Source organism: Oryza glaberrima, chromosome 1, assembly GCF_000147395.1.
Source record: "Oryza glaberrima chromosome 1, OglaRS2, whole genome shotgun sequence".
NCBI classification, from domain to species: Eukaryota; Viridiplantae; Streptophyta; class Magnoliopsida; order Poales; family Poaceae; genus Oryza; species Oryza glaberrima.
Window position 1 is genome coordinate 21,773,608 of NC_068326.1, and position 11,337 is coordinate 21,784,944.

The window sequence follows — 11,337 nt, forward strand, 5'->3', positions numbered from 1 at the left end:
AAGGACGGGAGAGAGGGGATGCAGTAAAAACGCCCAAGATAGCGCAAGTAAAGACGCGCCGGCCAGCCTAGCACGAACGGGCCACGCCAATGTCACGCAGCCCGTGCCTTTGTCGCCTTCCCTACATGTAGCAGAATCCATCGGTCTCCACGGGGAAGAAATGCAGAATCCATTGCTCTCCATCGTCGCTACGTTGCGATGCCATGGAAACTGTACGCTACTGCTGCTGCGCAAACGCCCTCACCATTGACGAAGACAGCCGAAAGACCTCCTTGCTCTTCTTCGCCAGAACTGGCACAAGAAAAACAAAAACAAAATTGATTCACCTTATATCGGCGACAATAATGTACGTGTTTCATAGAGTGAGCAGCAACAAAAACGTAGTCCTACTAGTAACTTACTACCTCCATCGCATTTTAAGTGCAGTTGTAAATTTCCGTATCCAACATTTAACCGTCCGTATTATTTTAAAAATTTATGAAAAAAATAATCACATATAAAGTACTATTCATCTTTTACTATCTTGTAATAAAAAAATACCAATCATAAAAACTTTCAAATAAGACGGACGGTCGACATTAATAAGAGTAAAGACCGAGGTAGTAGGGAAATAAAAAATTTAACAAGCTAACGGATTTAATGATTTATCGCTAGTGTCCGCATCTTTTAGCGTGTATTAAAGACAAACAAAAAATTAAGGATTTAATTATATGGTGGACGTACGCGATGGTGAGTGTACATGTGTACTTTCATTAAATCGAAAAAAATAATACTCCATTTATTCTAAAATATGTGTCACCCACAACTTTAAAGAAAAAAATCAATATTTGTAAACTTTGACTAATACTTCCTTCATCTTAAATTGTAAGCATTTTTAGGTGAGCACAAATTTTAAGAAAATAAATATAAATGATTAAAGGAATGCTATTATTAGTTGAAAAAAGAAAGTGGATAAATAAATTAATTGAAAAATGCTTGTGAACTGATTGGTTGAAAGGAAAATAGTAGGTGAAGAAATAATTTCATCTTAAACCAAATCATATTATTAAAAATAGCTACATTTTAAAATGGATACATTTTAGAATGGATGTAGTAGTTAAACTTAACTAATATACGATATTACTCTCTTTGCCCCAAAATAAATCCAATCATAGAGATGAATGTGAACTAAGAGAGGGAGTAATGTTTTGCATTGGAGATCGCATAAAAAAGTTTTATATTTTTTGCGATAGAGGAGCACTATAGTAGTGCCATGGACAATAGAAAGGCCATGGAAATGATTAGTTTTGGAATTCCTTTGCTCCCAGCTCAACATGTGATTACTCAATTCTAGAACAACATAAACGAAAGAAGGATGAGGCACAATGATCACAAAGGGGGCAGACGATGAAATGAAGGTAAAAAAAAGAGAAGAAAAAAAATACATTTACTTGGAAGAATGAAGCCTGAGAAAAATACAATTTGATCCAACAAAACAATACCCAGGAAAAGAAACTGAAGAAGAGAAGAGAAGAGAAAAAAAAATTGGCAAAGAACAGAGCATTGGCATACAGGCAGCCAAAGAACCTATGCAATTTTTAACCTTTACCCTGACCAAGAAGGTGTCTTCCGCCGCCGCCGCCGGCGTCGTCACGGCGTCGGGGCGGCCGGAGGCGTGCCCCGCGACCGCTCCTCCTCCGACGTTCCCCGCACGCCCTCCTCGCTCTCCTCCGTCGTCGTCCGGCCGTGGCCGCCGCCGATCTCCTCGATCATCCTGACCACGTCGGGGGCGTCGGGCCGCGCGTCGGGCACGGTGGCGACGCACGCCATGGCCACCTGGAGCAGCGCCACCATCTCCTCCTCCGCGCTCGCGCCGAGCCGCACCAGCTCGACGTCGAACACCTCCGCCGTCCACTCCTCCCGCACCACGGACTGCACCCACCGTGGGAGGTCCAGCGTGCCGTCCCCTTCCAGGGACGCGTGCGTCGGCGACTTGCCGGTGAGGAGCTCTAGGAGGAGCACGCCGAGGGAGTAGACGTCCGCCTTGTACGTCGGCCGCCGCGTGTCCACCACCTCCGGCGCGCGGTACCCGCCGGCGCCCGGGCGCGCCGACGACGGCGCGAAGATCGGGTGGAGGCAGAAGTCCGAGAGCGCCGCCGCGTCGGCGTCCGGCCGGAGCAGGACGTTGGAGGACTTGACGTTGCCGTGCACGAGGCTGTGCACCGTGTGCAGGTGCGCCAGCCCGCGCGCCGCCGACAGCGCCGACCGCATCCGCGCGTCCCAGTCCAGCGGCGTCTTGCCGGACCCCCGGCTCCCTGGGCAAAAAAGAAAACACAACTCCGGTGAGAAATTTACATTCTGGCATTCTCCAATCAAACACCTCCAAACTTAATGCAATGAGTATCTGTAAAAATGAAAGACTGAAAATAACTCTGCCATAGTACTACCATCCAATTACCAATGGAAGAATGCATTTACATTCCACCATGATCTTTGGTGAATGTTGCAAGGAAATAACAATAAAAAAATATAATTAGTGATCCTTCACAAGAGAAAATTTGCTGCCATCACTTGGTTGAAATCGCAGAATACTCCTGGTTGTTGTATTGGATTCTTGGTAAGGATAGACAGAGAAGGTTGATATTTTTATTGATGGGGTGAATAAAAATCTCATCTTGGACTGGTCCAGAGTTGGTCACTGTTAAAGAAATCGGGAGTAACAAACAAGTAGTATGTCTTAAACAAAAATGTAGTGCTAACTTGCATGCATGGGATGGGGTGACTGTTGCAGGCTATGCATTGCAAGAGGACAAGACATCTTCATTGGTTAAGTACAGTTGGACAGCACAAACAAGCACACGACTAATCAATCAGCGCAATAGTTGGTTCAGTAGGTCTACTAAAGAAGAGAATAAATATATCAGTGCATTACATAGATTGCATCCTAGCAAGTACTACTATAAATAGACTATTAGCTGTTCATCTGGCCATCAATTAAGCATATCTGTTAGGTAGCCTAGTACATTACAGACCAGCAAACACACCGAATTGTTAGCTTCTTGTCTAGTAAAAGCAAGGAGAAAATCAATGGTGCGACTGATCCTACAGCAATAGAGTATGCATCATCATTTCTAAATGTGCAAAACTGAATTTTTCTGCCAAGTGTTTTCAAAACATTGCCGAGCAATTAGGCAAATAGAGCTGATGAGCAAGTGAGCTTGCTAACCCACTGGGCAAGATCCAAAAGCAAAGCTGTGGTCTCTACTCTCTTGTCAAGTAGTGGAGAACATTGACGAGCAGGTAGCAGAGGGCACTGGTTACACATATGTGGGTGGCAGCACTGACCGGTGCCATGGACCTACTATAGCTATAGTACCCTGCAATTGGAGGCCAGGCGAGCAAGAACATGCATGTGCAACTGCAATTGCTCCTGTGACCCTTCTCTGAATTACCAGCAAGCCGTAGTGCAGAGTTGTTGCCACTGGCAGTCCGATCCCAACCCAACTCAAAAACCACATTCTCTCAACTTTGACATCTGTGAACACCCTCAAGGCTCTACAGCACTCCAGCTGATACAGGCTGCAGCTCCAAATTTTAACTGTTTTTTCTCTGGGAGAAACGGAGCCAGAGGATTAGGACGCCAAGGCAGTGATGGACACTAACAGGCAACCACCTCGACTGTTTACGAGTTCATCGATTCAACTATCAACCGTCGTTTTCCAGGGAGTTGGGGGTACGTTTAAGCGCAGGCAATTAAGGAGCCCGATCAGGTGAGGCAAACACACACACACACACACCACAACACGGCGTCAACCCCGTGTCGCGGCCGGCCGCACGAACAGCTCCGCAATAATCTCACGGATTCTGGTGAAGCCTAGCCAAGCCAAGCCAAGCCACGCCGAAGCCATGAAGGCGCACGTAGTAGCCGAGCAAGGCGTCCATGGCCCCATGTCCATGATGACAACTCACACACTTAAATACACTTGTCCATTATTATTCTACTCGCCTCAATCTTGCATGCTAGCTACTCCCTAAGGTCCTATTTTTCCCGAGCAAAAACTTGTCACCTTATCACATCGAATGTTTGACACATGCATAGAGTATTAAATATAAACAAAATAAAAAACTAATTACATAAATTGCGTGTAAATTGAGAGACGAATATTTTAAGCCTAATTGCTCCATTATTTGATAATGTGGTGCTACATTAAATAATTGCTAATGACGGATTAATTAGGCTTAATAAATTCGTCTCATAGTTTATAGGCGGAATTTGTAATTTGTTTTGTTATTAGTCTACGTTTAATACTTCAAATGTGTATCCGTATATCCGATGTAACACGCTAAAACTTTTCACCGTTGGATCTAAACACAGCCTAAGTCATAGCAAGGTGGGGACTGTACCAACGACAATATATGCTAAGCGTACAAGGATAAATAAAACTCTCCTCCCTCGTTGCCCTACCATTGAAGAATATATTGACTTCGAGGGAACCACTACTATGCACGAAGGCCCGGCCGGCCGGCAGTACACATTACGCACGCACACAGCTAGAATTCGTGGCAACATTTTACACACCTTTAAACACCCAGGGGGTGTACACTGTACCACGATGTACAGGCAGCAGGACAGGATTAAGTGGAGAGGCACTAGACATTCTCTACTCTACGGTAAAAAGCTGGGCCCCACACGCCAGGGACCCCAAGGAAAAGTACTGCACTACTACTACACCTTTTCTCCCTCCGCATCAAGTGCCCATGATGATGATGATACTATGGTGCCACGAAGAGTACAAAAACTACCAGGCCAATGGGTGGTTATGAGCCCCGGGGGGGGGGGGGGGGGGGTCCCCGTAGCAAATTTGCAGCAACCTGCGCGTTTCTGAACTTTGTTCTGGGTTTACAAAACCGTATATATCTCGTGGTTACTGCTCGGTTTTTTGGGTAACGACATGGTTATCGCGGTAACCGTGGGGTGGAGGTAAACCCATCTCAAACGGCGGTTTGGTGAAACCTGGTCCCGGGGCTTGATCGCAACGACACGATACGCTACGAGTACTACTACTCGTCACTGCAGGTGCAGGTGCAGCAGAGCTGCAAGTGTATCGGAGTAGTAGCAGCAGCCAATGTGATGGCACGCACCGGTCCAGCGTGAGGCGAGCATGGGATGGACCAGACCGTCGCGGACGCTTTACAGCCCAAACCTCGCAGTCATCACTCCCTCGCACGCACCACCACCACCACCTTCCACACCCACAACACACTTCCGCATCAAAGAAAAGCGACGCGAAAAAAAATAAATAAATAAACGAGAAAGAGAAAAGAGAGAGGGATAAAAAAAAAGAAGGAAAAGCGCGGGAGCCACCACGCCACCGTCCACATGCCGCCATGGCGAGGAAAAGAGGAGAGGGAATTTCGTCCTCCTCTTCCCTCCCATGGAGGCTTTGGCTTTGGCTCCTGCTCCTACCTACTACCTTGCTCGCGAACACCCATCAATGCCGCCGAATTCCGCGACGATTTCTGCGTCTACGATGCACGCACGCACTCATCGATCGCTTCTTGGACTTGGTGATTTCCGCTCGCGCGTAATGCCGATCTCATGTCGAAAAATCCCCGCGCAAGAAAGCGACCAAAATACGATTTGGCAATGGCAATGCGGTGACGCAGAGAGAGAGAGAGTAGACTGACCGTGGAGCATGGCGGAGAGGCTGCCGTTGGGGAGGTAGTCGAAGACGAGGAGCTTCTCGTCCTTGGAGAAGTAGTAGGCGCGGACGGGGAGGACGTTGCGGTGCTCCACCTTGCCGAGCGCGTCCATGTGGGCGTCGAACTCGCGCCGCGCCACCGCCACGTCCTTGAGCCGCTTCACCACCACCGTCGTCCCTTCCTCCAGCACCGCCTTGTACGACGTCCCCACGCTCCCCTTCCCGAGCACCTCCGCCGACGCCCGCAGCAGGTCCTCCAGGTCGAAGCTGTACCCGGCCCCCTTCCCCACGAACACCAGCCTGCTCGGCTCCGCCGCCACCGCCGCCACCGCCGCCGCGGCCGACCCGGACGCGCCGCCCATGTCCTCCTTGGACGACGACGTCATGCCCGTCCCCTCGCCGGACCCCGGCGGGGGGACACCTCTCGCGGCGGCGGCGCCCGCACCCGCCGCCGCCGCCGTCGTGCTCTTCGGTCCCTCGCTGGCGCCTCGCCGCCGCTTGGACACCGCGCAGAGCACGGCGGCGACGAGGAGGAGCAGCGCCAGCACGACGGCGCCCACGACGATGCCGGCGATTGCGGCGCCGGAGAGCCTCCGCTTCTTGGAGGAGGATGCCGCCCCGGGGACGTCGGCGGGGCTCACCCCGGGCGACGGCGACGGGGACGGGAAGAACGACTTGCAGGGCGGGAGCGGCGAGCCGCAGAGCTGGAGGTTGCCGGCGAAGTCCTCGGCCGGGAAGCGCGCGAGCGACGCCGGGATGGAGCCATTGAGGTTGTTGTCGGAGACGTTGAAGACGGCGAGGCTCTGGATGCTGATGCTGGGGATGTTCCCGGCGAGCTTGTTGCCGTCGAGGCGGAGAGCGCGGAGCGAGGTGAGGTTGTTGAGCGTGAAGGGGATGGGCCCCGAGAGGTTGTTGCTGGAAAGGACGAGCCTCTCGAGGGCGGCGAGCTTGCTGACCGCCGGCGGGATGGCGCCGGAGAGGAGGTTGTTCTGGAGGAAGAGGAGGCGGAGCTGGGGGAGCTGGAGCACGTCGTCGGGGATGCCGCCGAGGATGCGGTTGGAGCGGAGGGAGAGCACCTGCAGGTTGGTGAGGCGGCCGAGCGTGCCCGGCGGGATGGCGCCGATGAGCCCCACGCCGGGGAGCCGCACCTGCACCACCGTGGCGTTCCCGGCGTCGCACGTCACCCCGACCCACCCGCACGCCGACGTCGAGGAGTTCCACCCGAGACGCCGCTCGTGCGGCGTCGCCGCCAGGAACGCCAGCAGCGCCGACCGCTCGCTCGGCGGCGGCTCCGCGGCCACGAGCTCGGCAGCAGCCACGACCACGACCACCACCAGCACCGCCGCCGCCACCGCCCTCGTCACGACGCCGGCCATCGCGTCGCACAGCAGCTGGACACGGCTACGGGCGAGGAGGCATCGGAGTGTGAAGCTAGCAAACTGCAGCGGATACGACCACACTGTGGGTTAGCGAGAGAAGTGGTGGGAAAATCCGGGAGAATGTGCGTGTCCGGGAGCGTTTTATGCAGTGGCGTGGTGTGCTATACTAGCAGCAGCAGTAGGAGTACACACTACACAGCAGCCAGCCAGCGCGGCCGGATCGGCAGGCAGTGGCGCATACGATGCCGTGGTGGTAAAGCCCGTGACGCTGGGCGTCTCGCGGGCGTGTGCGTGTGGCGCGCGGCGCGCGCGCGCCTTGTGATCTGTGGACGCTGTGGCTGTGCGTCGCAGTGGCGCGAAGCGAAGCGAAGCGCCGCTCTGCTCTGCACTGTGCCGTGTCTGGGCTTGCGCCCTTGTTGGTTTCTGGGTTTTTGTGGATGGGCGGGTGGCTCACACGCATTGTGCCATAGTTGCATTCGTGACTCGTGAGCGGGCAGGGGGCTGGGTGTGGTGCGGCAGGTGCCGGTTCCGCGTCATGGTTTGCATGCGTAGCACGGGGGTGTCGTTGTGGACGGGTCGGTGCGTGTCGAGCTGGGAGAATTTTCGGGGGGAAAAAAGAATTCGAGATCGGTTTTTGAGCTTTTCCGTTTAAGGTGGTGCTTGGATTTATGAATTAAATTTTAATTAGCATGGTGCGCGGCAAGCATCATTATATTTTCTCTAATATAATAGCATATATGTTTTCTCATTATATTATTCAAATTTTTTAGAATGACATCAAAATTTTAAATTTTGCAATAACTTTACAAAACTACAAATGTGTAATATTCATATTGTATTTTATATATGTGTTAGTTATTAATTATTTTTAATATTAAATTTTAGTTATTTATAAATTATATGTATTTCTATATGTACTCTAGACTCGTCTTTTCATTTTTTTTAATTCCGAATTTTCTGTAAATTGTATTTCTATATAGACTCTAGGCTCTTCTTCTAATATTATTTATTTTTATTTCTGAATTTTTATTATTTCTAATTGTATTTCTATGTGGACTCTAAACTCATCTCTCAATATTCTTTAATTTTTAATTTTGAATTTTAGTTACTTCTAAATTGTATTCCTATATTGACTTTAAACTCTTCCCATGTTTTTCTTAATTTCGAATTTTAGTTATTTGTAAATTGTATTTTTATACGGACTCAAAACTCTACTTTTAATTTTGTTATGTTTATTCTGAATTTTAGTTAGTTTTAAATTCCTATATGGACTCTATAATCTACTTCTAATATTCCTTTTTTTTAATTCCGAATTTCTATTTATTTTCTTAATTGTATTTCTACATGGACTCTATACTCTACTTCTAATATTCCTTATTTTTAATTCCGAATTTCAGTTATTTCCTAATTGTATTTCTATGTGGACTCTAGTGTCCTCTTCTAATATTCCTTATTTTTTAATTCCGAATTTCAACTATTTCTAAATTGTATTTCTATATGGACTCTAATCTCATCTTCTAATATTCCTTATTTTTTAATTCCGAATTTCAGCTATTTCTAAATTGTATTTTTATATGGACTCTGTTTTTTTTTCTTCGATTAATGTGAGAATTTCTAGGCCATGAGAGCGAATGTGGAGGCTCCTTTTTCTATTCCTTTAATAATATAATAGATTAATATTACATTGGATATTTAGACACTAATTATAAGTATTAAATGTAGACTAATAATAAAACTAATTAGCTTCCGTTCATCTCGTTTTCATACCACCAGACTCGGACACTTTACAGATCTTTCTAGCAGAAGTGTTTGTTTGCGTTTGCAGTTATACATTGGCGTGTTTTTAATTTAATCCTGTCTGGTAGTAAGACCTATTTTTAAGAGATTGTGGATCTCAATTAGTCCTTTTTAACTTCCAAACGTCCACATAAATGAACAAATAAGACTGTTCATTTAGAGTGCCAATGTGATAGCAACAGCATCATTTGCCAAACAAATTGTATAACTAGTTCTCTAATAACGCAGCTTTCGAATTAAATGAGGATTGTATAGAGCTAGCACATCAGGTGCAAAAAGTGATCGACCCTTGTAACAGGATCTTCCACGGCTCACGCTATCGGGTGCTGAACAAGTGTGCATCACACAAATATGTGTCCATCCAATATTCTTTTTCAGCGATGCAACCCTGAAAAACACCCGGCAACCAGAGAACAGAATCCCCCTCCTAATAGCTTCTCGCTCCAGCAAAGCGAAACGTTGGGGGTCCAAAATTCCAAATTACTACCAACAAACCCATCTTAAGCCATCTCCATCGCTTAACCCCCTCAAAACAAACAAACCCCATCATCTGAGCAACGAGCATGCAGAGCTGACAAGCCACAGCCACCAGCAGTCTGCCACTCACCTAGTCACACATACAAGGTCAATCAATCCTCGGCACACGCAGACAGACAGCCAGCTCGATCGCCACGGCGGTTAAGTACAGTTGCCGAAAGTTGGCGGCCGCTCGATCGAAGCGGATCGCCGGTCGCCGTCGTCGTCGCGCGCGGAGCGAACCGCGGCGAGCGAACAACCGGGCGCACGTCCAACGACCAGAGCACGTACGCGCGCGCGCGCTCTCGTGCTGCTAGCTAGCCCCAACCGCTGATAAAAATCCCAGCGTCTTGATCAGAAACCAAACAGAATCGATCACCACCTGGCTTTAGCTAGCTAGCTTTGCTTTGCAACCGTTGATTGATACTGTCCCTGACAGCGAGAGATTACATGGGCTTCGCGCGTCTAACCAATTAGTAACAGTGTACCGTGGCAGACGCAGATGCTGATCGTCTTATCTGACGTGTGTAGCAGCGGCTCTCTCCTGCGCGGTCAGGTCAAAGATAGACAAAATGTAGCGAGCGCCCTCTCTCATTGTTCCAGGAGTCAGAAAACCGGAATCTCCCCGGGCACGTAGCGTTGTCCTCTCCTCTGGGGCAGCAAAACGTGCAGACAAAACGGGGACATCACATGGAGAAAATCCGCTCTCGACGTCCGGACAGGGGCAAATTACCCCTTCAGCCGACCGAGGTCCGTATTTGTAAGAATCAACGTGGGGGTTAATATAGTGCCGCGACCTGTGCGATTGCCAGTACCGATTGTGTGTATGTGTTTTTTTTCTTCAAACTACTAAGTTCCACTACTATGTTTTTCCTTTAAAAAGAAAAAAAAACTGTTCTACTACCATGTGAACTCTGCTTAATTTTCTTTGGCAAAATTTATTACATGACACCCAAAATTCACGTTCTTTGCTGGAAGACACTGTAAGAACGTGTTTTTACTGAAAGATGCGGTAAAAAAAAGGTAAATAGGATACCCACGGCATTATTTAACTAAATCAAGAGGGAATGGAGAGACAAGCATTTGTTAAAGATAAGTTTCTAGACCATGAAAACGAACATGAAGACTCATTTTTTCTATTACTTTAATAAGGTAATATATGGATTGAAATCCAACCTCTATATCTACACAACCAAATATAACATGCATGTCTACTATCTAGAAGTTTTTTTTTAAGAAAATGGTTTAAAACCTAGTCTTGGTACGCAAACTCATAGAAGTGCAAACCCAAAATTCTTATAAGGTTTTTTTTAAGAAAAACATTAGCGACAACCTAAAAAAGAGAAACAAAATGCTAAGGCCCTCTTTAAAACACATGATAGAAAAATCACATGAACAGGACAAATGTAGGGATTGAAGTAGTATGTTTTTCCAATTCTGTAGGAATTAAGAACACAGGAGACAGAGAGAAAAGCCCTTTGATTACATCACAGGAAACACTTAATAAAGGAAAGTTTCACAAGAGGTCTAATCTCTTGCTTGTTTTTCTATGTAATTGACCATAGGAATGCAATCCTATGAAAATTTTCCTATCCTCTTCCTACGAATCAAAGGCCTCTATAGAAAAGAAAAATCCTTATAAAAATGAATCCTCCAAAATTCCTTTACTAATCCTCTATTTCAAAGGGGCCCTAAACTTTCATCTCAACTAGCTCCCCCACACCTGAAACAAACATGGTAATCTCGTACAACCAAACTTTTAGGGTTCCTTTGATTTGGAAGAAAAAGATAGAAATTTTAGAGAATTTCATTCGTGCGATTCAAAGGGGCCCTCAACAGCTAATAGTTTTGGGGGGTGTTGCTGATTGAAATGTCACTTAGCTTGCAATTGAGGACTTGTGAAGATAAGCATCGTTTTTACACAGAAGCTCCAAACTTGTTTGAGAGCGCCAATTTGCTTGGGT

General features: G+C 47.6%; 1 protein-coding gene across 1 annotated transcript; it reads right to left on the reverse strand.

Moving 5' to 3' along the window:
- Window positions 1-1,266: 1,266 nt before the first annotated feature.
- On the reverse strand, window positions 1,267-7,441 carry LOC127785802 (probable inactive receptor kinase At2g26730). The gene is made up of 2 exons (XM_052313194.1): window positions 5,668-7,441; window positions 1,267-2,294 (listed from the first exon to the last, which is right to left on the reverse strand). The coding sequence occupies exons 1-2, from the start codon at window positions 7,055-7,057 to the stop codon at window positions 1,630-1,632; spliced, it is 2,055 nt and encodes a 684-aa protein (XP_052169154.1). The 5' UTR covers window positions 7,058-7,441; the 3' UTR covers window positions 1,267-1,629.
- Between the last annotated feature and the right edge of the window lie 3,896 nt (window positions 7,442-11,337).

Bases quoted from the DNA above. Each gene is read 5' to 3' on its own strand.
- LOC127785802 (XM_052313194.1), bottom strand. From the start codon at position 7,057: ATGGCCGGCGTCGTGACGAGGGCGGTGGCGGCGGCGGTGCTGGTGGTG. The intron at 2,295-5,667 runs GTCAGTCTACTC...TTTTTTGCCCAG, and splicing joins CCTCTCCGCCATGCTCCACG to GGAGCCGGGGGTCCGGCAAG.